Source organism: Mustela nivalis (assembly GCF_964662115.1).
Source record: "Mustela nivalis genome assembly, chromosome: 17".
Lineage (NCBI taxonomy): Eukaryota > Metazoa > Chordata > Mammalia > Carnivora > Mustelidae > Mustela > Mustela nivalis.
Window position 1 is genome coordinate 48,589,220 of NC_139036.1, and position 27,411 is coordinate 48,616,630.

The 27,411-nt window shown below is 39.8% G+C and overlaps 1 protein-coding gene and 1 long non-coding RNA gene across 35 annotated transcripts in view; both read right to left on the reverse strand.

The window, feature by feature from the left end:
* Positions 1 to 27,411, reverse strand: part of BPTF (bromodomain PHD finger transcription factor) — a 159,079-nt gene that overhangs the window by 20,411 nt on the left and 111,257 nt on the right. For 7 of the 34 annotated variants that reach the window (XM_082706621.1, XM_082706620.1, XM_082706619.1 and 4 more), the window contains 13 exons: positions 25,019 to 25,143; positions 23,510 to 23,638; positions 21,328 to 21,478; positions 20,898 to 21,021; positions 18,770 to 19,016; positions 18,250 to 18,411; positions 17,881 to 18,032; positions 16,874 to 16,982; positions 11,304 to 11,521; positions 8,548 to 8,770; positions 6,921 to 7,834; positions 5,246 to 5,328; positions 4,720 to 4,945 (listed from right to left, as the gene is read on the reverse strand). In XM_082706621.1, the coding sequence (XP_082562747.1) occupies positions 4,720 to 4,945; positions 5,246 to 5,328; positions 6,921 to 7,834; positions 8,548 to 8,770; positions 11,304 to 11,521; positions 16,874 to 16,982; positions 17,881 to 18,032; positions 18,250 to 18,411; positions 18,770 to 19,016; positions 20,898 to 21,021; positions 21,328 to 21,478; positions 23,510 to 23,638; positions 25,019 to 25,143 (2,863 nt within the window). The remainder of the gene's footprint in view (positions 1 to 4,719; positions 4,946 to 5,245; positions 5,329 to 6,920; positions 7,835 to 8,547; positions 8,771 to 11,303; positions 11,522 to 16,873; positions 16,983 to 17,880; positions 18,033 to 18,249; positions 18,412 to 18,769; positions 19,017 to 20,897; positions 21,022 to 21,327; positions 21,479 to 23,509; positions 23,639 to 25,018; positions 25,144 to 27,411) is intronic. The other 27 variants (XM_082706614.1, XM_082706615.1, XM_082706606.1 and 24 more) reach the window with 7 other exon arrangements.
* Positions 2,947 to 4,707, reverse strand: LOC309851416. Its single transcript, XR_014304766.1, has 2 exons — positions 3,526 to 4,707; positions 2,947 to 3,491 (listed from the first exon to the last, which is right to left on the reverse strand). It is a non-coding gene; the product is annotated as an uncharacterized lncRNA (long non-coding RNA).

A 27,411-nucleotide genomic window follows, 5' to 3' on the forward strand; every position in this document is an offset into this window, starting at 1 on the left:
ACATCCAATGTGGGCCCGGACTTCACCCCGAGATTAAGAGATCAACAGTCGCATACTCCAGTGACTCAGCCAGCCAGGCACCCCTGTAAACATCACAAAATTCCAACAAATAAATCTGAATGGTCAGGGCACCGGGGTGGCTCAGTGGGTTAAAGCCTCTGCCTTCGGCTCCGGTCATGATCCCAAGGTACTGGGATCGAGCCCCACATCGGGCTCTCTGCTCAGCAGGGAGCCTGCTTCCTCCTCTCTCTCTCTGCCTGCCTCTCAGCCTACTTGTGATCTCTATCTGTTCAAATAAATAAATAAAATCTTAAAAAAAAAAAGCTGAATGGTCTTGGTTTAATGAATTTTTCTATCTAACATCTAGATAGTCTTGTGAGAAGGTAAAGCTGTATGACTATTCAGCAACCGTTCTCTCGCTCTTTTTTAAAAGATTTTGTTTGTTTATTTATTTGACAGACAGAGATCACAAGAAGGCAGAGAGGCAGGCAGAGAGAGACGGAGAAGCAGGCTCCCTCCTGAGCAGAGAGCCGAGGACCCTGGGATTATGACTTGAGCCGAAGGCAGAGGCTTAACCCACTGAGCCACCCAGGCGCTCCTGAAGTTGCTTTTTTAAAAGAAATCTTTGATAATTTTTTTTCAAAATTTTAAGGATTTTATTTATTTATTTGCAACAGAAAGATGCAGAGGGAGAGAGCACGACCAGGGAGAGAGGCAGAGGGAGAGGGAGAGGCAGACTCCCTGCTGAGCCAGAAGCCTGATGTGGGGCTTGGTCCCAGGACCTCAGGATCATGATCTGAGCCGAAGGCAGACGCTTAACCATCTGAGCCACCCACGTGCTCCAACCCTTCTCTCTTTAAAAATAAAGTCTAAACTTCTTCTGAGGGAAGAAAGTAAATTGTGGGTGCTATTTTCCCAGTTAATATGATGTGTTTATAACATAATGAAATAGATTTTAGAAAGATCAAGATGGTGTAGTGGGGTGGGGTGCCCGGCTGGCTCAGCTGGTAGAGCAGGCGACTCTTGACCTCACGGCTGTGAGTCTGAGCCCCATGCTGGGCACAGAAGTCACATGAAGAAAAAAAAAGTTACAGTGCTTACACACTTTGATCCCCTGCTCCAGGAACATACCGATGACAGTAAAATATAAAACGGAGAAGACTGAAAAGACAGACCCACGCTTGAGTAAGATATAAACGTCTCTATGAAATGGAAACACAAAACTGTGCACAGGGCTAAAACTGCAGACCTGCGTGATTCCAGAATCAGAACTAGGAGGTGGAAGCCCAACAACAACCCGCTTCTGCAGAGAGAAGGGGACTCGCATGCTTTGTGGGAGTGGGCCTCAAGAGCAGGCTCCCGGCTTGATGGAAGGGTTGACTGGTCTGCTGGGCCTCCAGAGAGGAAACAGAAAACTCTCACTTCAGTGCGGATGCTGTGCACCTCAGTGACTCAGCTGGTTGAGTGTCTGTCTGACCCTTGACTTTGGCTCAGGTCATGATCTAGAGCTGTGAAATGGAGCCCCACATCGGGCTCTGTGCTGGGATGAAAGCTGCTTAAGATTCTCTTTTCTTCTGCACCCCACGAACCCGCTCCCACTCTCTTGAAAAAAGAGAATAAATAACTGAATCTGAATTCATTCCAAATGCAATTTTATAGAACAATTTGACAAAAACTTTGTAATAATTGTGTCTGAGACGTTGAAAGAGCTAAATGAAGGTTTAATTTAATAAGAAATTATTTTAACTTAATAAGAAATTATTTTATCGGGGCGCCTGGGTGGCTCAGTGGGTTAAAGCCTCTGCCTTCGGCTCAAGTCATAATCCCAGGGCCCTCGGATCGAGCCCTGCATCGGGCTCTCTGCTCAGTGGGGAGCCTGCCTTCCCCCTCCCTGCCTGCCTCTCTGCCTACTTGTGATCTCTGTCTGTGAAATAAATAAATAAAATCTTTAAAAATATATTTTTAAATGGCTATAAAGTATAATGAATGCAGAAAAATGTTCAGTATATGTTGTCTCCAGTGTGATTGTATTTCTGTATAAATTATGTTTATACAAGAATATATCTATTAAAAATAATATATACAAGATATATTCTAAAAATTATTTTAAAATGGTCATCTTTGGAGGGGGGCACACTGACTTACACATTATTTTTACTTGTTGGCCAAGCTAATTACTTTGAAAGACATCTGAATGTACATGTCCAATTTATTTACTTATATGTAAAGAATACAGACTATTAGCAGAACATGGAGTGGGAATAGCATATGACACACGTTAGATGTTAAATAAATAGCTGCTGAGTGAACTGAATGGATAAGTCACATTATATATACGATTCTGCAACCTGAATTTTTCATTTAGGCATTTATCACTGAGAATTTCCCCAAAGAATTAAAAGCAAAAAGGACCAATCCTACGCACACCCTTTTGTTAAAATGGAAGTCCACTGTGTGGACACTCCCAAATGTATTTAATCCAGTGGTTCCCAGCTGAGGGTGGTGCTGTTGCCTCAAGTATGTAAAAATGTAGGTGGAGGAGACAAGGTCATTTCTTGGGTTGAAGGCGATGATAATAGCATTTAGTACCCAATCTTATACTTTCTACAATATGTAAAAATCTGGCCTGTGGAAAAGGCCTGGTACTTTTGTTGAGAAATACCGATTACTAATCTCTTCTCTGTGGATTTCAGACTGATTCCAAATTTCTGTTTTAATGATCGGCATTCATTATGCCCTTGCTCATGTATCTTGCCTGTTTCTTAGATGAGTTTCTAGAACTGAAATTATGGAGTATCAGAATATCCACATTTTAGAGTCTTTTGCTACACACTGATGTAATGTTTTCCAGAAATACATGATATTTTCTCTAGAAAGTCTTTTCATTTCACTCCTTAGTATTTAGATTGATTATCCTTTTCTTAAAAAACCTCCCCCCCCACCAAGATTTTATTTATTTGACAGAAAGAGTGCACAAGCAGAAGGAGAGGGAGAAGTAGGCCTTCCGTTGAGCAGGGAATCCAACGTGGGGCTCGATCCTAGGATCACCTGAGCTGAATCCGGCACTTAACCAACTGAGCCACCCACGCATCCCTAGGTTGACTATCTTTTTATATGTTTACTGGTATTTGGCATTTTTTTTTTTAAGATTTTATTTATTTATTTGACAGAGATCACAAGTAGGCAGAGGGGCAGGCAGAGAGAGAGGAAGGGAAGCAGGCTCCCTGCTGAGCAGAGAGCCTGATGTGGGACTCGATCCCAAGACCCTGGGATCATGACCTGAGCCGAAGGGAGAGGCTTTAACCCGCTGAGCCACCCAGGTGCCCCGGTACTTGGCATTTTTAAATTTGAAAACTGCTTATTTGTATGTCTTACACATTCTTGTACTAGAGTATTCTTTTCTCTTTAATTGCAAGGTATTTAAAGTATACATTATATGTATATATTGTGATAGGATTCTCCTTATCTAGTTAAGTGATATTCATCGTTTTCTTACCGACCTTAAGTCGGTAAGGTCAGTAAGACCTTACTCTTTAAATTTTAGTAATACTAATTGTCATCAATGTCACAAAACTTTTTTCCTGTTTGTTACCTGTTTTTCAATATTGTTTATGGTATTTTCTTTCTTCCTATATAAAGCTTTTTCTTTTGTCATCAAATCTTTTTCCTTTGTGACATCTGAAATCTGCAATGTGCAAAAGTGGTTTTTCCCACCCTGAGATCACAAAAATGACAATTTTGTTTTCTTCTATTATTTCTGTGGTTTCCTTATGAACATTAGAATTTTTGATCTGAAGCAGATCTAAAGGTGAGGGGTAATATTTGCTACTATGAATTGGCTCTTTTGTTTGACACTTTTTGCAGTGCCTGTAGTCTCAACATGTCGTGTGTGACCACCTCACTGAAATCTCTAATAAAATTTTTCTTTTGGGGTTTTGATATAATAATCCTACCATATACAGTAAGAATTTTATCTCCTTTTTTCTTTTCTTGACTTAATGCACTAGAAATTTTTGGAGGTGATGAATAATGATGTTGGTTTTTGACAATGTCATCTGGTTTCTGACTTTCGTGGGAAGATCCCTCATGTCTCAGAGTTGTGTAATGTTGGTTGGTGGGCTGATCAGTTTTTAAAAAAATATTTCTCATCTTCTTAAAATATACAAGGTACTTCTAGGGATGCTTTAAATAGCCTACTTCTCTTTACGAAGCTGTTCAAATACATATGAATAGATGTTCTCTTTCATTTTTCAATAAATCCCCTAAGGGAACAGAGGATTAGCAATGCCTACACAATCAGTTACATGTTAAGGAGGAAGTGCCTTATTTAATGGGCAACTCTTTATTTTCCATTCTTCCAGCACTGGTTTGCAGTTCTTGGTCTACCTTTCTCATAAACATGGCTCCTGGTAACTACTGGCGAGACTATGTCATAGAGCATAAAAGCTATCTATCCCCAAGAGGGATAGATAGACTTTAAATCGATAGACTGACCTCTTGTAGTGGCTACATTAGAGATTACAACATACCTTCAGATATAAAACCTGTGTCCTGTTTCAAAAGACACATGTCCCACTGTTTTTATTCTCTGTATAAAAATGTTAAGTTCTAGACACAAGCTGACATTTAAAGCTTAACCAAAGTTGCAGGGGGAAAAAAGAAAAGAATAAAGTTAAATGCTACATGTTGGACACAGAAGGAAAGGAAATACCTTCTTACCTGCACTTCAATCTGTAGGTCTTTGTCCAGGAGTGCTCGCTTTTTTAGTATTTCCGCTTTGAGTTGTTCTTTGTGTTTGAAGAGCAGCGCAGACAGCTTGGTGGCATTCTGCTTGCTACGCTTCTGTTCCACGCTCTCTTCGCGCTTCCGTTTTTTTGCTGCCTGTTTTTCTTCTTTATCTATCTTATCCAAAATATACTTCATCACCTGGTTACACACAATCATTCTAGAGAGAAATAGACAATCCATGTGATGCTGGGCATTTCAGTCTGAAATGGCTTAAGAAATCATTTTTCTGTATCTCTATGGTTGATACACAAACTTTCTATGATTGGTAAGTTTCAAGGAGTGATTCAAACCAGTTATGAGCAGCTAGTAGTGCCAAGTGTTCTCATTTAACGAACTTCAGCCAAGATTTAAAAAACAACAACTGTAACCTCAGATCTCCTGAGCATGTGCACGCTAAAGAGGAAAGGCTGGTATTCAACGAGTCGCTGTGTTCCTGGGTTTTAACATTTCTCCCTACCTTTGATTCTCTTCTCTTTCGGCTGGAGTCATGGTCTTTTTCTGCTTTAAATGTTCTATTACAGCATTATGCTTCATCACCACCTTCAGGACAGAACAAAATCCCAAAGTGCATATTTTATATAATGACTGCAAGTTGGTATACAGAAAACAACAGCAGAAATCTGAGCATGTGTATGTTTCCCAAAGAAACGGTAAGAATTTTATATCCTAATACAAATAAGATTAGAGCTACAACAATATGGCCTGGGTGCTTACCGTGTACTGGGCACTGTGCTAAGTAAGCACTGGACATTACCTCAATGAGTCCTCCTAATAACCCTGAAGGGGATCGTTTTATAGAAGAGATTCTGAGACATGAAAAACCCAATTCACTTGTTTGAGATTAAGCACTATAAGCTGTAATTTTTACCCAGCTAGGATTCTCCAACAGCCATTTTTTTTCTAACATTACACTCTCTTCCTAGGAATCAATTTCAGATTATTTCCCCTCCTTCCCCATCCCATTTTGCACAGAGATTCGAATAAAGATAGACATTGTGATAATTCTCAATTTACAGACTACACAATAGTAAAAGCTGGGTAATGATGCATTTGAACATATACATGACATCAAGTTATAAGAATATTACCATACACGTTTAAAATCCCTTTGTTGTTTAAAAAAGTGCTAACCACACTGTATTAGAATCACCAAACATGCTAAGAGACCAGGTCTGAACTACTCCCCCCCAAAATGGAATGATGCTCCTAGGACGTGACAGAGGTGCTGACTATCGCCACAATGGCGATCATATTCCAAGTATGAGTCTATCAAATCAACGTATTGTACACCTTGAATTTATATAATGCTATACATTGAACACATCCCAATAAAGAATAAAAAATGCTTCCACATACATGACCTCATTCAATCATTACAATAATCCTGTATGGCTGGAAAGAGAGGGATTATTAATGAGGATATAGAGCTCAGAATGGAGAGATGAGTTTCACAGACTGAATGGAAGACCCCGGAACTGAACGCAGGTCTCATGGACTTGGGAACACTTGAAATCCACACTCAAACGCCTCACATAAGGCTGTCGATGCAAAGACGGTTTTCTCCAGTGATGCTACAGGGTCTTATACGTGTGACTTCACTTTAAGTAGAATAACTCTAACTCCTCTAAATGGCCTTATTACTTAGCTAAGCCGCTACTGGAGGATGCCACTTTTTATTTAAGCTTTTATTTAACCTTTTTACGAGGGTGTGGTTAGAAATGCAAATGAGTTCCCACTGTCTATAATTTGCTTGGCCTACATGCAAACTAAGGAGCGACAATTGCAAATAACTTCAAACAAAGGGCTATGGCGCCTAAAGTGGCTTTGAGCTCGGGCAGACCTTCAAGTTTTGTATTCAGGGGTACTGAACCTCCTAACTCCATTCTTCCCATCTTAGTTCTCCTGGAATACAGGTAGTTCTTCTAATAAGCACTGATTGTTTACATCCAACCAAGAGTTCCAAGCCACGGTAGTCTTTCGTTACTCCTCGGCAATCCAGTGCTGCTTCTAAATTGAACCATCAATGCCTTTTGTCTCATCATGTTGGAAACCTAACACAGCCAACACTAGGTCTACTGCACAGCACAACCATTCAAGCTACTGAACATGCTGCTTTTACTTAATAACTTTACCTGTTTCTGAATGATTTCACTTTGATTAGAAGCTTGGAGGGTGTGTTCCCGCTTAATTTCTATCTGTTGCTGCTTCTTCTTTTGCTGCTGATCCCTGAGTTGCTGAACCCTTTGCAACTGCTCTTGCACACTGGCTGCCTGCACTGTAACCACATTCTGAATCTGGTGAGTCTGCACAGGACTGCTTTGCTGAATTTGAATAGGTAACTGGAGCTGGATTTGCTGGGGCACACCACCTTGCTGAGCCTGCATCTGAGCCACAACCTGTGACTGGATCTGAGAGAGAACCTGGACTTGCTGCAGCGGAGGCACAGCAATGACTTGGGGCTGCGGCTGCTGTATCTGGAGCTGAGGACGGGATGGGGATGAAACAGTAACTTGACTTAACGTCTGTCCTGATGAAAGAGTTTGAGTTGGAGACTGTACCTGGGGTTGTGATTGTGGCTGGCCCTGGGAAGGTATCGGAAGAGATGTATGTGGCTGAATTGGAATCGGTTGTGAGGTTGTAGTCTGAACCTGGGATTGCTGTCCAGGAGACACTTGGGATGGAGTCGATGGACGTATTCGAGTCTGTGGTGGACTTTGAACGCGAGCAGGAGACTGTCCTTGGACATGACTTTGAGGCTGACACTGTACTGCGGCCTGGGGTTTGGAGGACTGTGCTTGGGTGGGTTGTGCTTCAGGAGGGACATGGGATGCAACAGTTGTTTGGGTCTGAACTTCAGGCTGAGTCTGAACTTCAGGCTGAGCTGGGGACGGGGGCTGGGTTTGGGGCTGGGGCTGAGCTGAAGGCTGAGCAGTCTGTGGCTGGGCTTCTGGAGGACTCACACTTGAGGACTGAGCTGGCGGCAGGGTTTTGGCTTGTTGCACCTGTGTCGGGGGTGATAATTTACTCTGTTTTTGTTCACTTGTACCTGTGAAAAAAGAAAGACCAAATATTTCTATTACTCTAGAACATGGGACCTTGGTCAAGAAGAATTTGAAGGGGATTTTCTAAAGGTGAGAATTGTGAATTGCAGTATAGAAGACTGATGCCTTAGAAATGCGTTCCACAAACGCACCTGAGCTAGGATTCTCCTAACTGGGGAGCCAGGTCCTGCTTCAAGGCTGCCCTCCGCACATGCTGCTAACTCTCCAGAGCGCTGGGTTTTAAAGCAAGGCGCCATCTCTGGAAATCAGCCAGGACTTCTGGCACAGGCTAATGCTAAACCCTCCTTTTTCTCCTATGGCACGGTGAGGGCAGCTTGCAGGAGCAGGCTAACGAAGTGGTTCTGGACCTGCAGCTCTCAGATGGAGGCTATGAGCTGGACAGACAGACCCAGCCTCCCGGAGATTATCTGCAAGATTCAATCGGTGCCTACGAGGCTGGGAAAGAAGCAAGTATGGGCAGAGTTACCATGACAGCCACTATTTTTTTGCTCCGCACCCCAATTTTCTGTATTTTTTAGGGGGGAATGGAGAGGATAGGGAGGAATAAGAGACTCTGTGAGGGTGACCAGTCAGTCATCTCATAAGCTCACTGGCTTGAGGCACATCCCCCCAAGATAAGCAGTGGGTCTCCCGTCCCTCTATTAGCCCAGCCACTGGAGTAAGAACATGCAGCATTGCTGGTAACCCCACGTTCTACCTGCTGCTGTAGTGGAGACGGTGGTGGTGGTGGTGCTGGCTGCTGTGGCTGTTGTTGCCAAAGGTGTAAAGAGGAACCGCTGAACGGTCCCATTTGGCATGGCAGCTTGCATCAGCTGTTGTCCTGGACCGGGAAGTATAGTCACCCCCTGAGGTATCAACTGCAACTGTCCAGTCGTTTGACCTTGTCCTTGAATTACTACTGTCAAACCTTGATTGCCACCCTGTGGAGAAGAACAGACAACATATAAGCAGTGTTCATGGCATCAATCTGTAAGTATACCACTTTTACGGTGGTAAAATAATGTTACAGTGGTAACACAGTGAAAACATGTATGTGGATGTGCACTGAACAGCATCAGAAGGAATTCATCTAAGCTAAAATAAGAATATTTATGTGGAAAGACTGATGTTGTATAGTGGAAAAAACATGAACTAACAACCCAGAGTTTCAGTTCAACCTCTCCAAATGGACAGCCAGGTATCTGTCCACAAGTAGTATTACTCTTCCAGACCTGAATTTCCCCAATCTATAAAATAAGGGCACTGAGGTAAATGGCTAATGCCTCCACAAAATTCTGATTATTTATATCATATTATTATATATCATATTATTTTATAATTTTCAAAGCATCTTTATAGATACTGTCTTGTTTGATCTTCACGATTGACTTGTGACTTTGTGGAGTAGGGAGAGAAAATATTACCATGATCTTATCATTAATTAGAAATTCAAGGTTACAAAGCTCAAGTCACTTGCCCAAAGTTAGAGACCAAGTTAAAGGTAAGATAAAATGAGGCGCCCAGGTCTCCTGGTTTCAGTTTTTCACCATGTACCAGATGATCCATGGTGTGTTTCTGTGTCCACTTGGGGTATAGACAGGGAATGCTAACACCAAGTCAGGAGGTTGCTAATGTCCACACTGTTGTCAAAATGGGGACCAGGAAGTAAAAACTCTGTATGTACTACCTCCCGGACATGTGTATGCTCATATCCTCAACTCTGCTAGATAATGCTAGGAGTTTTCCAAATGACTAAACCAGTTTATACTACCAGAAGTTGTGCATGAAAGTTCATTTTGTTTCATGTTTTTGCCAATTCTTGATCCTGACATTTTAATTTATACCAAGCTCTTATGTACATAGTTTTAATATGCACTTCCCTCATTACTAATAGAGTTCAGTACTTTTTTTCATTTTGGACATTTAGATTTCCACTTTCCTCTTCAAGTTTTTGTCTTTTTTTTTTAAACTGAACTTTCTTTTTGCCTCCTTGATTTTTAGTAATTCTTCATGTCTTTATTTGAAAGTATTTGTATTTTCTCACTCTTTTCACTTTTAATGTTTGCCGAACTAAAGTTCTTTTCTTTCTTTCTTTCTTTCTTTTTTTTTTTTAAAGATTTTATTTATTTATTTGACAGAGAAAGATCACAAGCAGGCAGAGGCAGGCAGAGAGAGAGGGGGAAGCAGGTTCCCTGCTGAGCAGAGAGCCTGATGCAGGGCTTGATCCCAGGACCCTGAGATCATGACCTGAGCCAAAGGCAGAGGCTTTAACCCACTGAGTCACCCAGGTGCCCTGAAGTTCTTATTCTCGATGTAGATGAATTTGCAAATCTTTTCCTTTACCATTAGTGTTTTTTTTTTTTAAAGTAAGAAAGCCCTTTTTTTCCTGCCTTAGGTTATGAAGGTTTTCTTCTATCATATCTTCTGAAAGTTTTATAGCTTTACCTTTCATAGATAGGGCTTTTATCCAGCTGGAATTGAGTTTATGTGTGAGGTAGTGGCCTAGTTTCACAGCTTCCCATGTAAACTTAATTGTCCCAACACCATTTACTGAACAGTCTATCCTTTTCTCAGTGACCTGCAATGACACCTCCATCATAGAAAGAGTGTTCACATATGTATGGGTCACTTTCTGTATTCTCTGTTGGGCTACTGGTGTGTCTTTGTTGTCTGTACCTTTCTTTATTAACAAGGAGGGATCATAAGAAGTTTCAGTATCAGGTTATCACATAGGGCAAAGACTCCTGTTCTTCAAAAGTGTTATAAGCTTTTCCTTCTCCTTTGCACTCTCACATAAATTTTTAAACATCAGCCTGTCAAGTTCCACAAAAAAAAAAAAAAAAAAAAAACCTCCTGGGATTTTTATAGGAACTGCATTCAACTGATTACTACTAGAAGAACCAATAATGATAACAATCTTACAAGATAGCAACTTACATAGTCAGATTTTATTTTTCCCATGGAAACTGGTCAACTAGTAATGTTTTGGTACTTAAAAAGATTATCCATCTGGCTGTTTTAGTTTACAGTCTAAGGACTCTAGATAACTGAAATTCATTTTATCTCTCCTTTGAGAAGTATTTTTGTTCGACTCTAGGAAGCAGCCATTTCTTTAAAAAGTGCATTGCAAACTTCTGAGAGTAAGTACATGGCTGCTTTTGTTTTATATATATTTGACGGAGGTGGGGGCAGCAGGGGGAGGGAAAGGAGGAGGAGAGAGAGAATCTCAAGCAGATTCCCCGCTGAGTGTGGAGCCTGCCCCAAGGATCAGTCCCACCGTCTCTGAGATCATGACCTGAGCCAAAACCAAGAGCTGGATGCTTAACTAACTGAGTCACACAGATGCCCCCAGTACATATTTATTTAAACTACTGCAAGAAAAAATAAATGACCACCCTCTGTAATTAAAATGAATGTTAACGAAGTGGAATTAAAAACTTAAAGAAAAAGTTAAAATGAAGCTGCATTACTTACGTGGCCCTGTGTTAACTGAGTGAGCTGAGCCATGGTAAGCTTCACTTGTCCCTGCTGGGGGCGCGGGGGCTGTGAGGCCGAAGACTGCAGATTTGTGCTGGGTGTTCCGGAGGTTAATCCCTTCTGCGCTGGCGTCGAGGAAACAGCATTCGGGGCAGAGATGGCGGTGGAGACAGGCTGCCCTCGAATGATCTGAGTCACCACCTGCTGAGGGGCACCTACGGGCATAGCAAAATGCTCTGAATGCTCAGATGCCCTGCGGCAGCATTCTGAGTTGAAATGTTGTTCAACATGTCAGATGAGTGCGTACTTTTCAATTTTCAGAAAGACCTATGTGCCGCTGTCAGCACAAGGATGCACTCAGACATAAACCCTCACCCTGAGTCCCACCTGGCTGTCAGTGAACCTGTTTTCACGTGGCTCACTGACAAGCCTTCCCCAGTTCTTGCTATCTGCAGTGGAGTAAAAACACAGTCAAATATTCTTCCTGCAAGTCTAAAGCTAAAATGACAAATAGGGAAGACTGAAGAAAAAAATACATATTAAGAGCCACTTTATGAGGCTGCCTTTCCTTAGGAATATTTAAAATAAGAAGATAATCTAATATAGAATGAATGCATATGAATTTCATATGAATTTTAAACATAACAAACAGAACAGGACTATTCTGAACCAATTATGTTTATAAATGAGATTTTCTTATAGCTCTTCACCAGTTTGGGATAACCATGAGGTCAAGGGTCACTTTATCTTCGGTATCAGGGCCAAATGCTCAAAGAATACTTCTAATGCTCACTGTTCAGCATCTACTGAATGAATGAATTTAAATTAGAATGGCTCTATAGCCTTCCAAAAAACTTCCACTTCTCATTTAACTTCTCATTTAACTAGAAGAAAAAGCAGGTGGAACTTTTCCCTTGTGGAACAACTGCGAAGAGTAATTACTTGATAGCTAATTTTATATTTACAATGTCCTAATTCGTTATTAGTGACTACTATCACATTTCTGAGGTTTTACATTCATTTCCTATCTTTTTTTCCATTGTTGAATATACATTCCTGTAAATATACACAGACATTTCTTTTAATAAATGGTGCTTACGTATCACATTGCACATGTATAACATTTGAAAGTCTGACATTCAGAATACCCTCCCTTTTAATTTTTTTAAAAATAATGCTATGGTGAAATCCCTGTTTATAAATTTTTATACCCTTCTAGTTATTTCCTTAAAATAAACTCCCCCCCTACATTACTGGGTTTCTAGCAAGAAAACAGTACTGAGTTGAATTTTAGATAGATTTTACCAACACACATTCTCACCATCATTGAGTTTCCATTTCGCTGAACGCTTGCCAACCCTAGGTTCTATCACTAAAGTACAATATCCCAGCAACCAGAAATGGTATGACAGCACCATAGTCTCTGAATTTCGTCAATTACTATAAAGGGTCAGCATATAAACCCGTGGCAAGTCATCATGCTTCACCTGGGACTCTCTCTGCCCTCCCCCCATTTCCCTTCTTTCCTACTTCTTCACAGGTTTTTTTTTTATCGATTAAAGATATAAATTACAACTATCTAGTCTTCCTACTTTGCATTCTGCCTTTTATTTCTTTTTAGATCTCAAATTTTTTCCCCTAATATGCATGTGGGTGTGTTTTTCTTGTTCTGGCTTTAATTTTTTTAAGTTTTCCTACATTCTCTAATCAGATGTATCTTCCCAGGTACGTTCTCAGTCATGGTATGTGCTGGCTGAGGTCTAATGCCCCGACAAAACTAGAAACTGATTATTTCAGTATCACTTGCTGTAAGTCCAGTCTTTCCTTCCTAATGAAAATGACACCTTTGTGACACTTTAGATTCTCAGAGATAATGCCTCTTTACTGGCTCTCATTGGTCTAGTTTCCTCTGGTGTCACAGTGCTAATTCTGTGACAATCAAAATCTTGTAAATTACGATGAACCAAAACACAGTACACCATCTAAAGTCAAGTGCTTTACTTTGAGAATTTCTGGACCCCATAGTATGTCCTTATACTGCAGTTCAAGGAACAATGCATGAAAAATCGCTTTAGTTGATCCCCTGGTACAGGTATGAGGCCATCATAAACACAGATGGATTAAAGGGTTGGTGCTGCTCATTCAGATGACTCCCAACATGTACACGTTAATTTGAGATTATCACCGAAATGTAAATTGAAAAATTAAAAAAATTATATCCATGACGTCTGTGGATTCCATTTTGGGAATAGTGTGATAGTAGGAACAGGGTAAGCTGTTCTATACATAATCAGAGACACACTGCACACATCCACCTACCCTCCACCTCTCTGGCCACAACTCCTAGGATTCTTCCACATCTTCACTGGGCCCCACCAGACCCACTGGCCATCTTGCTTTTCTTTGACACATGAGACACACTCATATGTGAAACTACTGATTCACATACGCAAGTCAAACACGTAACTGTATATCTTGCGATCACCAAATTTTTTCAGATTTGTAAGTATATTATTAGTTGTCATCTACAATTTTTTCTCCTTTACATCACTTTTATTGTTCCCTTTAGCTACCTGATAGCTCGTTTTAAACGGTAATAGATACTAGATAGACTCTACCCACTGCCGCTGCAGCATTAAGTGAAATAATGGATCTTACTTTCTTTTCTGGGGTAAATCCTGTTTAGACTTTAGAAAATTGCTTTTATTTAAATAAAAAACGAGTGCTTTATTTCATTTTAGAACTGTGCTAAAATTATAAAATGAATGGAAAAGATTAAATCTTTTCTTTGCCCTGTGCCCTGGAACTTTTTCTTATAAGAAAGAAATTGCTTCCTAATCATTTCAAAGAATTTCATCCATAAAACCATGAGGTCTGGAATTTTCTGTAGGAAATACTATAGCAACTTTCCAAATTTCTTGATATGAGTCATTGAGACTTGAAATTTATAAGCACAGTATATACTTATATATTTTATATATATATATATATGCATACATATATATATATACACTAAACTATATACATAGTATATGCCTCATTATTCAAATAGATTTAGTTCCTGAGTATGGGGAGTGAGAATTCCCCGAAGTCTTGCTACAAGGACTCCTATACACAATTCTCTTTTGAGTAAAAAAAGTTCATTCTAGGGGCACCTGGATAGCTCAGTCGGTTAAGCATCTGACTTTGGCTCAGATCATAATCTTGGGGTCCTGGGATCTAGCCCTGCATCAGGCTCCCCACTCAGCTGGGAGCCTGCCTGTCCCTCTCTCTGTCCTTCCTTCTGCTGATGTTCTCTCTCTAATACACAAAGGCTTAAAAAGAAATTCATTCCATGTTTATAGCACTTTCTCATTACTAATTCTGTAAAACAGCATTTTGTTCCCATTTCTCAAGAATAGACTTGCAAAAGAATGGTCTATTTTATTAACATTTGCCCTTTTCTCTTTTCTTTAAAGATTTTATTTTATTTATTTATTTTGTTTATTTATTTGACAGACAGAGACCACAAGTAGGCAGAGAGGCAGGCAGAGAGAGCAGGGGAGCAGGCTCCCTGCCGAGCAGAGAGCCCGATGCGGGGCTGGATCCCGGGACTCTAGGATCATGACCTGAGCCGAAGGCAGAGGCTTTAACCCACTGAGCCACCCAGGCGCCCCAAGATTGTATTTTTTTAAAGCATTTTTTAAAAAATTTTTAAACATTTTTATTTATTTGACAGAGAGAGCTCACAAGTAGGCAGAGAGGCAGGCAGAGAGAGAGAGAGAGAGAGAGAGAGAGGGAAGCAGGCTCCCTGCTGAGGACCCTGAGATCACGACCTGAGCTGAAGGCAGAGGCCCAACCCACTGAGCCACCCAGGGACCCCTAAGATTTTATTTTTAAGTCATCTTTACACCTAACATGGGGCTTGACTCTCAACTCCCAGATGAGGAGTCACATGCTCTACTGACCAAGTAGGCCAGATACCCGCCCTTTTTAAATTATTACTTATATTTTTATTTTCTGTTTTCTTTAAGACTTGTTTTGTATATTTTTCTACTGATTAATACTTAAGAATATGGGTTTTTGGTCTGTTTTATCCTCCAGTGTATTTCAACTGACTGGAGTAGGTAGGTGCTCAAGTAGTTATTGAACAGATCTGCCTCTGAGTCCTGCTCTGGCAGAATGACTTAGTTACTACTCGATAATCTGCTTGAACCTATGCATTTGATGTTCCCTTAACTCAAATGTTACTTATGAGAACATACTTTTTAAAATTTTCAAGCAAGTAAAAATTAGTAGAATAACTTAATTAACTTCTAGCTTTACTATATAGAATGTGGCCTACACACGTTCCACTTTTTGGAAGGAATTCACCAGGTTTTACTTATGACTCATTATGTGACTGTTTTTGTACAAAGTCCATATGGACCTAAAACCAATGTGTACTCCTGCAGGTTTAATAGTTGACACACTCTGCTTCTGGTCTACCATGCTTCTGTTGATCCCTCCCTGATATCAAGTAGTTCTTGCTTTAAACACACTAATGAAATCTTTTTTTTAAAAGGATATTTCTTTTAAGTTTTTTTTTAAATAAAAAAAGAATTTATTTGACAGAGAGAGACACAGCGAGAGAGGAAACACAAGCAGGGGGAATGAGAGAGGGAGAAGCAGGTTTCTGGCTGAGGAGGGAGCCTGACATAGGGCTTGATCCCAGAACTCTGGGATCATGACCTGAGCTGAAGGCAGACACTTAATGACTGAGCCAGCCAGGCGCCCCAAAGATTTTATTTTTAAGTAATCTCTACACATAATGTGGGGCTTGAACCTATAAGCCCAAGATCAAGAGTCATAGGCTCCACCAACTGAGCCAGTCACGTGCCCCTTAATTGGTTCTTAAAGATTCCAAATGGCATCTTCACTTCAACTTTTTATCTTTAAGGCAATGTAAAAATCACTGACTTTTGCTCTGTTCAATATTAGTAGGATAACTGTTGTCCTCCCCACCCACACCCTATCTCCCTCTTTTCTTACTTGCTATTTTTGGTCTTTATTTCATGTACCTTTGCCCATCTTTTTATTAACCTTTTGTGGTAATTCAACTTTAGATATGTTTCTTATTAATATACAGTAGGATTTTTTCTTCTATCTTTACAATATTCAACTTATAAATATGGGAAGTTTAACCTGTTCATATTAACAAAGGGCTGATAATGCCTTTGTAATCTTTTTTTATGCTTTCTGTTTAAATCCTTCTTAGCTGTTTCCTTGATTTTGTCTGTCTTTTGCCACACGGAGTATTGTCTTGACTCATTCTCTTTACTCCAGTGATTTGAATTAATTTATCTTCTATTTATTACAGGTTTTTACAACATTTTTATTAAGCATAGCTGGATCTATTTTTCCCTTACTCGCAATGCCAGAAATGAAATAATATGGATGTACCCCACAGTGGATTAGAAATTTAGTGTGCTTTGAAGTATTCATTCACATTGGTATTTTTCAGTATGCAGAGTGGCCAGTAGAGAGTATTACAGATTTCCTAGATTGGTTGTACAGGTGTAAGAGGAAAATGCTGGAGGGATGAATACCTGGCTGCACCATCACAGGTGTTCGAATAATTGCCTTTCCTAGTGTGGACTGTTGGAGCGGTGTTCTAATGACCGTCATTCCAGGGCGGATCTGAGGCCCTGTGATTACCTATAAATGACACAAAGGAATGAGTTAAAATGTTTTTAAAAGGACTAAGAGCATGACGGACTTCGAACACACATCTTTAAACATTCTCTATTGATAAACAGGTTTACAGAAATGACAAAGGCTCTTGGACATTACATTTTAAGTTACATTAAGCATCAGAATAAAGATGGAATTCTGAGGGAAGAAAATTTAATTCAAATGAGATCATACGAAATTCTTTGTCACTGATACCAAGTACCTCTTTACAGGCTAGAAGGGAGGGACAAGACCCAGTGAAGCTTTGTTCTATAACCACCATGGTTGCTCACAGGAAAATGTTGAGTCCTATTTTCCCTGAGGTCCAATATGTAACTGTCACCACAGAATATAATACTAAGAGTGGAAACCCAATGTTCTTTCATAGTTTTAGAGGAGAGACTACAGAGCACATTATTTTCAAGTCTATGAAACTTCAAACATTTTCCATGATACTTAGAGCCAAAGAAACGGCTACACATATCTAATACGTATGCATATCAGCTGATAACAAACTAGTTATAATGCCATGCATTCTATTTTCATTCTACTCTTAGTTGCACAGCAAGTTTCCCTGGGGGCTCCAATGCTGTCCATTGTTTTGTATGAAGGAATTTTCTTTACAAAATCCTAGAAAGCATTTATTATGATTCATAACATATAAAAATATGCTATTAACTAAATGTTAAAAATGAACATTTTGCATATGATTTATGCTTAAGAATACAACAGGTTTTTAAAAACAATCAGTACTTTGTCACATACTGCGTAAAAGGCAAAGGAAAATTAGAAGTTGGATTAATCCTGGAAGAGGTTGTTCTAAAAACTTCAACTCGGTGTGCTTCACACTTCAAAGCAAAATAAGCCTGTAAAGAATTCTTACTTGTGAAGTGCTTGTGGTTCCTCCAGAGCCTGAGGTATTGGGCCTAATTGTGACTGTTGCTGTCCTGGGCTGGAATGAAGTAAAGGTCTGCTGACTTGTACCTGTACTTGATGGAATGATACCCAGAACTTTCTGCTGTACTTGAACAACGCCTTAAAGAAAGATGGAGAAGTCATTAACAACTGCCCTTTTAATAAAAAGCATCAGGTGTTGCTGGGTTTCTGAGGAGAAACTACGTGTGGCAGGGTTTTATAGTGGGCTACATAGAATGTGAGATCCGAGGACTGAAATCAGTGAAAAGGAAATGAAAAATAATGGCGACAGTATGATCTGGCAAATGTGAATTAAAACTCTTCACATTTCCCTTACCTCCTTGCGTTGCTGGCACATTTACAGCGACAATCTTGCTGTTTGCAGGAAGTGGCAGTTTGGTAATTACTTTTCCTGCCATAGTGACTGGATTGCCTGTAATTTGGAACGTCTGACCTGTGCTGGCAATGGTTGTAGCAGATGTGGCAGCTGTGCTGGTGGCTAATGGGGTATAAGACATTTAATAAGCTTTAGATTTAAAATAACCAGCAACGTAGTGACTTTTAGGAAGGGCACCGATGCATGAAATGTGGCTCATTTTGTATTTTTAAGACAAACATTCCTCTCCACTCAAAGTAAGTGAACTATGTAAATGTTGAAAGTGAAGTAATGTAAGAGAGGAGTTTCGCTAATGTAATAATAATGAATACTATTTGTAACAAACCAACTGTTATAGCTCGTTTGCTCAATCAGCTGCAGAAGAAAAACAATTTTCTAAAGAAATGTTCCATTTCAGTAAAGGAATGAAATTTTTTTTCCCTGAATGAAAGTAGTCTTTTCTTTAATAACAGTTGTATACCTGAATTTGACTGGCCTTGCTTAACCCACGTAGCAAAGGTCTGATGGAAGTTCTTGTTTTGCTGGAATGTTACTGTAGCTGGAGATCCAACTTTAGTAGTGAGTACCATTTTAGTTCCAGTTGTAACTGAGCCACTTATGGGGGCCACCATAACTTTTTGTGCTGGAGAAATGGTACTAGTTGTACTGTTTGTTGGGGAAGTGGTGGAAGCTGCAATTACTGTAGGCTTCTGCTGTTCCAATCGTTTCTAGAAAAGCCAGGGACAGAAAACATGAACCAAACAGTTCTCAATAAAAATGAGACCATTCTGCAAGAAGTCCAGCCATAATTTCTCCAAATTTAAGAAACTGGATCAAGCTTCTAAAGTATTTCTGAAAATATGTTCATATAAATTTGCCCTTAAACTTAATTTCCTGAAGAAGGCCATATTTTAAGGACTCTAAATCACAGCCTGTACAAATGTCCAAGCTTTCAGAATGCAAATAAAAGAGACATTGATAATTTCACTGGAGAGAGAAACACCTTGTTGCTTGGCAGCAGAACTTAGAGAACAGAGGCAAATGGTAGGAACTGTAAAAGGTTTCCGGTTTACTAGAATGTTAACTTACCCAATTTAAAAAAAAAAACATGTCGATATTTAAATGCCACTATTCAAGCTGACGAACAAGGTAAGCAAGCTGAAAATGTTAGTAAAATATCTTCTCTAAACATCTTACACTACTCACATCACACATTCTTATAGAAAAATATTTTAGACTATTTTATGCAAAGAGGTATAATCTGATCAGACTATAAGGTTTTTAAAGACGATCTGTGTATCTTTTATCATAGATTGCTAACACTTCCTGACCTTACCAACACAACGATATAAGCTTCCACAAGTAAGAACACGGGCAGCACTCATTTCAAACCTGGTGGCATGCTTACTCATCAGTATCTTACCTAATGCTCAGACCAACCCAACAGAGTTACTGGTATTTTAACTTAAAGATGACAAAACTGAGACTCAGAGAAATTATGTAACTGGCCTAGACAGAGCTGGTTAATGGTGGGGCTGAGATGTGTACTAAGCTAAAGCTGTAATGCTGAACATTCTCCTGCCATTGGTAACTGCTCACCAGTGACATCACAGCCCAACTCTACAGGACTTTGTAAATATCCTATATGCCTGAATGTAATATGAGGTATTTCACATAGTATCTCATTCCTCAGAAGAAAAGGAGTTTAGTTTTGGATACTTTGGAGATGTCATCTGACTGAATCAGTTAAAAAAAAAAAAGGAGGCAGGGAGACAAAGAAACTGAACACCTATTTAGTAGTTATCTCCTGAGGGTATGCCTTCAAAATTGGAAATGTTGACTTTATTTGTAAATAAACATTTTAAATAAATGTTTAAAAGTAAAACATTAGATTTCACTATAGAGATGACAAAACATACCCATAAAATGAAAAACAAAACAACTAGCTATTTTTTCTCTGAATGAACAGACATGAAAAATCCAACAGTGCTTTTATCTAAATCTCTGATGTAAGGGAAGTCAATGACCTACAGTATACAGAAGTAAAAGATGCACAAAAATTTAAAGGAATGTTTTATAAAATGTAAGAGGAAAAAAGTAGCTTGAAATGAATACTTCGGTTGATATAATATGTAATTTTTAAATATATGTAACTAAGTTAGTGATATTGCAAATAGATCTTTATTGATTTCATCTATATCCTAAAAGTTTGCATATTTAATAGTATTCTCTCAAGAGAAAATATGTGAGCCCCTGATATTCAGGCACATATAATATATTATTTATAGTGTGGAAAAGCAAAGAAACCACTGGTAGCTTAATTATCCTCAATTACAGCAAACTCTTAAAAGTGTTTTAGTAAAACTTGCTTTTTCATGGCCTACAATTAGAACTTGACAGGACAACATTATCTTTGAAAATTACCCACAAACACCTCAAGCTAATGTTAACACCGTGTGCCGACAATATGTTAATAACAAAAACTTACCCATTGAGTTCTAGTGATAATAAATAAAACCACATGAATATATTACTGTGCTTTTGGTGTGCACGAATTTGGCTAAAAATGTCAATGTGCTGCCAGGTGGGACTAGTACCAACTCCCCCACCTGCTGGACAGCCAAGCGCTGCTGTCGGGGGTGAGCCTCCATTTGGGCCTTGAGGTCGTCTGCCTTCTTCTGTTCACTAACCTTAGCCTGTTGCTCAACTGCTTGTGCCTTTTCTTTCTCCACTCTGCAGGAAAAAAAAAAGGAGGAATTTTATCAGAAATGACACTACTAGACACCGGTATCAAATATTTAATGGAATCGGGTCGATTTTCATATTATAAAAAGGTTTGAAATTATTTCCGCTTAAAAATAAACATTAAATGTAAGATAATCAGAAACTGACAAACAGATACAACACATTAAAATTAGAAATAGGACTTTAAGAAATCATCTACAGCTAGCACTTAAAATCAAGAGGTGAAATAAAATTAACTAGGACATACTGAAGTTAAGCTTCAAATATCTGCTTACATGTGAACCAACTCCTTACCTTTCAGCAAACGCCCTGATCTCCCATAATTCCAACTCTTCCTCTGCTACCCAAGTTTCGATAATAACAGGGCCAGTTTGCTTGGGCGTTTCTGGTCTCTTTGGCCGCAATGCACTTGATCGAAGGCCTTTCCTCTGAGGTGTAGGTGTTTCTTTGGAAAAGAAATCAGAGCATTTTAAGCAAATAGAGCTTCTAAAATTACAGTACTTCTGGCATCTCCTCTTATGGCATAAGAAAGAGGAGTTGGCAAACTTTTTCTTAAAGGGCCAGATGGTAAATACTTCACACTACGTGGGCCAGATGGTCTTTGTTACAACTATCCAACTGGGCCTTTGTATCATGAAGAGTCAGAAACAATACCTAAGTGAGTATGTATGGCTGTGTTCCAATCAAACTTTATTAACAAAACCAGGTGGTGGGTCAGAGCTCATGGGCCAGGTTTATAAAGGCCTATGAGCCTTTACGTAGCCTGTTCTATCTGGCTGTGACCCATTCCTCGCCTCTGTCCCCCTCACTGGACGCCAACATGGATACACGTCCTTCAAGAAGCCTACTGTATTCCTCCCACACAGTTGGGCCGGGTGTCCTTGGCATGTGCTACTCTGGCAATGCGTATTTTCCATCACAGCACTGAGGAGGAGGATTTGAAAGTTGCCTGTGTGAAGAACGGATCTGAAACTATTTAGGAGAGGTAAAATCTAATGGTAAGATTTCAAAAATAAAAAGTAGAAAGAGGCAAGCACTGAACCATCCCATTTGTTCAGGGAACAAGGAAGTAGCCGAAGAAAGCAGAAGCAGCAGTAGGACCAAGGTTATTCAAAGCGGAAAGAGGCAAAGAAATGTGATCCAAAGAGACTGCAGTGATTTGAAAGCTCTGGGGTCAAGAATGAAGACGTCAGAAACCACTTGTTCCATCTGTTTCTCTGCCGAGCAACGGCTGTCTTAGTTCCATGACAACACTGTTTTACTTATGCTAATTTTCATCCTCTGCTAGGACTGGTACCCCTTATTGAGGTTCTTTTTAAAAAATCTATTCTCATTTATTCTGCAAGAGGAACTTTTGAATGTAATCAGATTTCAAAATGTAAACCACATTCATTTGGAGACAATTAGCTTCTGTTATTAAGTAGTACGTTTCTAAGGACAGCATTCTCTTTTTACCCATTTCATAACAGATTTTTTCCCTAAATGCTTTTTTGCACATATGAAATAAAATTACTCATTTTTATCTATCTACATCTCTTGAATCTGATCACCTCACTGAACTCTTTTTAGCATTAACAGTTTTGATTCTCGTGTTACAGAATTTTTTTTTTAAAGAATTTTATTTATTTATTTGACAGACAGAGATCACAAGTAGGCAGAGAGGCAGGCAGAGAGAGGAAGGGAAGCAGGCCCTTGCTGAGCAGAGAGCCCGATGTGGGACTCAATCCCATGACCCCGAGATCATGACCTGAGCCGAAGGCAGAGGCTTTAACCGACTGAGCCACCCAGGTGCCCCGTGGTATTATTAATTTTTAAGATTTACTTGAAGAGAGAGAGAGAGAGCTCTCACGCGCAAGGATGAGCATGAGCAGATAGAGGGGCAGAGGGAGAGAATCTTTCAAGGAGACTTCTTGCTGAGCTACAGCGTGACATGGAGCTCGATCCCACAACCCATGAGATCATGGGAAACCAAGTCAGACACTTAACCAAATGAGACACCCAGGTGCCCCTAGAAGAGGTATTATAGTTCTCTGCACCCTCCCTGTGCTTGGAACAATGCCTATAGATATGTTTGTCTAGTGAAATCCTGTTATGTTTATTACTTAAATACCATTTTAAAAAATGTAAAGATATGTAATGAAAAAATACCTTTTTGTAATGGTATCGTTCATGTAATGAGAAGGTATCTTTTTCATAATTGGAATAAAGAGTTAAAGAAATGATTACAATCAAAAATTTTTTTAAAGATTTCATTTTATTTACTTGTCACAGAGAGAGAAGAGAGAGCACACACAAGCAGGGGTAGCGAGGAGCCGGATGCACAACTTGATCCCAGGACCCTGGGATCACGAACTGAGCCGAAGGCAGACACTTAACTGACTGAGCCATCCAAATGTCCCTATAATCAAATTTTAATTGGTAAAAGATGTGGTTAACAGGTCAATAACAAAAGAATAGAATTATTTGTATTCCTTACCTTTTGGTGCTTCTGGAACTCCAATGGGGCAAATGATTTTCCGGATACAATATTCAGATCGAATGCCATAAGGACCAACATCTCGCCTTTTAATTATCTCTGTTGTTGTGATTTCAGTCTCAGATGTTTCTATGGTGATTTAATCCACACAGTATTAATAACCACCTAAAATATTCAGAAACTAAAAAGGTACAACATCTGGTGCTTTAAAAAAGGAGACACACATGGAATAAACTTTTGAAAACATTTGATTAATTAATGACTTCGGGATCATTGCTAGAGTACAGGAATACTGACTTTCTACCTCACTGAAAATTTCTAAACTGAGCAAAATACTATCTGGGGGCAGCTTAGCTTCTGGCAGTAAAACAGTCAAAATACTAAGAAGAAAGAAGCAGCAAGCATAGGATTCCGGATGTCCCAGTTTAACTGACTTATACTCTACAATAACAAAAATCTTTTTATAATAAAGATTTATATTTCAACTTTTTAGATTTTGCTGGCTTTGTCATCATGCACATCCACTCAGTTTTTTAAATCATACATGTAAATTTTTAAAAATCATGTATGTTTTCCAGTTCCATTTATCAACTAAAAAAGAGGAAGAACGAACTAGGAGAAAGAGAAAAATATAAACACATAGAACTCTCTAGAAAATATACAGTAAATGTCAGTGAAAGAAGGCTGCTCAGAGGTTTCACGAGGACAGGAGGGGAGCGATAACAAAGGGCCGTGAGTGGACTTTCTCTTTTTTTTTTAAAGATTTATTTATTTATTTATCTGACAGAGAGAAAGAGAGAACACAAAAGCATAGAGTGAGGGAGAAGCGCAGAGAGCCTGATGCGGGGCCCAATCCTAGGATCCTGGGATCATGACCTGAGCCAAAGGCAGCCACTTAACGACTGAGCCACCCAGGCGCCCCCAGGAGTCCGAAAACTTATCAGAATGTGGGTCTTATATATGTGTGCAGTTTGTTTTCTGTAAATTATACCATAATAAATAAAAGAAAATAAAGACCAGAATTTTGGGGGGGGGAGCGGCGGGGAGATTTATATTGTGAGAGTGTGAGCGAGCACATGCATACAAGTGATCGAGTATGGGGAGCTGGGACGGCAAGGGGTTGGACGTGGAGGGAGAAACAGAATCTCAAGCAGATTCCCTGCTGAGCGTGGAGCCCAACACGGGGCTCGATCTCATGGCCCCAAGATCATGATCTGAGCTAAAATCAAGAGTCAGATGTTTTCTGACAGCCACCCAGGCACCCCAATAAAGATCTTTTTAAAAATCCAGACTGGTTCACATCTAAAAGTAACTCCCTTCTCATCTGACCCCCCTCTTCCCTGCCTGCCCCCAGGATCTTACAGCATGTGCTGCCCAACCTTAGCAAAGCTGTATTTTTAGACACAAGTGTTATATTTTAATAAATAACAGAAATGCTTAAAATTAAGTGAACGGTCAAGTGATTTTTTTTCTCTTTTCCACTTCAAACAGAAAATAAGAAACCCTTACCTGTCCGTGTGGTCCCTCCTCCTGGAGGAGCCTTGGCGGCCATGTCATCCCATCTCAGGCTCGCCCACAGTAACCGTAACATAAGGCTCACTCCAGCTAAGGACTTCACAGTCTGAAGCCTATACCTGAAAGAAAAACCCAAGAAAAACTACATATGTATCGTGTATGTACACGCGCAGGTGCGCGCACACACAGACACATTCTATTATTAAACCGAATGGCTGGTTTCTTGTCTTCATTATGATTTTAATAATGATGATTTTGTAAGTACTCTGGCTATTACATGTCCCTTAATAAAATAACCCTTTTGTTCCTGGGTGTAACATGCATCTAACAATTTAAAAAGGGTCTGCAGTTGCTTCAAATGCCATATAAATTTGTAAAATAAGCATGTTTCTTTTTAAGACTGACATGGCAAGAATTTATGAAGATTTTATACATTTAGCCTAATTCCAGAATATGTGCTAGATAAATTACAAAAAACAAATACAGGGAAATAATTGTGTTACTAAAGGTGATAAGAGTTTTGAAAAAGGATAAAATCATAACTGATTTATTTGTGCTGAAACAAAATGAAACTGTTTAAATTTTCTCAAAACACAAAACAGGAAAAAAAAAAAAAAAGACCCCCTGCAAATCCAATAAGGCCTTTCCAAATGGACAGAAATTCTGTATCCAAATGGTGGTTCTGCAAAACATGAACTACTGGATGATGAACATCTGCTAATACTAATAAACACTCTAGTTACATTAGTTAATAGTTTCAGAATTCTGTAACACAATCAGTAATAAAAAAGGTTAATACGAGATTCGTTACTGAAAAGGAGACACAGGAATCTCTGTGTTCAGGTTTTTTCTAAGTTACTAAACATTCTAGATATTCTTTTAAAAATAATATTAAAGATATATTTCAAAATGAGTTTACAGCTGCAATGAATATTATGTCCCAAGATGGAACTAACCATAAAATATTGTAAAGCAGCCCTAGGATATCAATTCTCTGTTAGTGTGTAATTAATGCTACATGTACTTAAGTAAATATACTGGCTGATTGCAGTATACAGAAAAATCTATAAAACTAAAATAATTTCCTCCTCCAACAGACACAGAAGGTAAACTATAAGATAATTTGTATTTGAGAGGCAATGCTTTCTGTACTAAACATTAAGCTGGGAAAATGAACAATGAGAGAAAGGGAATGCTCCAACCAAAAAGTTGCAGCAGCTTCTTAAATTCCCATCTCCACCTGTGACACCAGGATTTCCTTTCTTGTGCTTTTGCCCTGTGAATCCTCTAACGTGGAAAGAACAATTCTTTTTTTTTTTTTTTTTAAGATTTTATTTATTTATTCAGCAGAGAGAGAGCGACAGTGAGAGAGGGAACACAAGCAGAGGGGATAGGAGAGGGAGAAGCAGGCCTCCCGCTGAGCAAGGAGCCCGATGCAGGGCTCGATCCCAGAAGTCTGGGATCATGACCTGAGCCAAAGGCAGACGCTTATTAACAACTGAGCCACCCAGGCGCCCCTAGATAGAACAATTCTTAAATGGGAGGGGGAACGTTATCCAGTGCAGGGATGTCCTGAGAAGGGGGAAGTATGTGTCACTTTCAGACTATACCCTACAGAAACGCCTAGGGAACTCTGGACACAGCAAATGGATATGTATTTGGGAAAAGAAATGTTTCTTATTCTCTCTCTTCTTCCTCAACTCACTCTTTACTGTCAAATAGCAACTTCAGTGCACCTCTATTTTGCAACAGAAACACCAGGAGGAGGGGAACACACCAAAAGCCTGTTCATTTACGTATTCATTCAAAATACACTGGAGTGCCTTCTGTGTGTGTTAGACTGACTGAAAGGGGCTGGAGACGGAAATGAATCATGATCTGTCCTTGCTTCCTCAGGAGCTTAACAGAGAGAAGTGGGAGTGGCACCTGACTCGGCTCTGGTCTGGGGATCAGAGCCTTGCCTGGGTCTCAGAGGACAAGGATGGGGAGGTGGCTACAGCAGGGCAAAGGGCACACATCCGCTCAGGAGGAAGGTGTACCAACAGCACACTCTTCTTCCCAGCAGCCACATCTGCTGGGCTCCGACTGGAGGGAAGGGGCTGGAAGCGTAGCAAGAGATGAAGCCGGCAGGAGCGACGCGCTGCCGTGGGAGGGGAGAAGAGCATTCAAGGTGAGCCGCTGAAGGCTTCTGAAACGTATCCGGCATCGGGCAGGTTGTAAAGGGAAGTACTTGGCACAGACGTGGTGCACAGGTGACAAACACTTTCCCCCTCCCAGCCCTGCGGTTGAAGTTAACACGTGGAAGGCGGCTCAGCTCCGACCGAATATTCACAGGATAGATCTGCCTTTCAGGAGAACCGTTTGTTCGGGCGGCACTGTGGGGACCA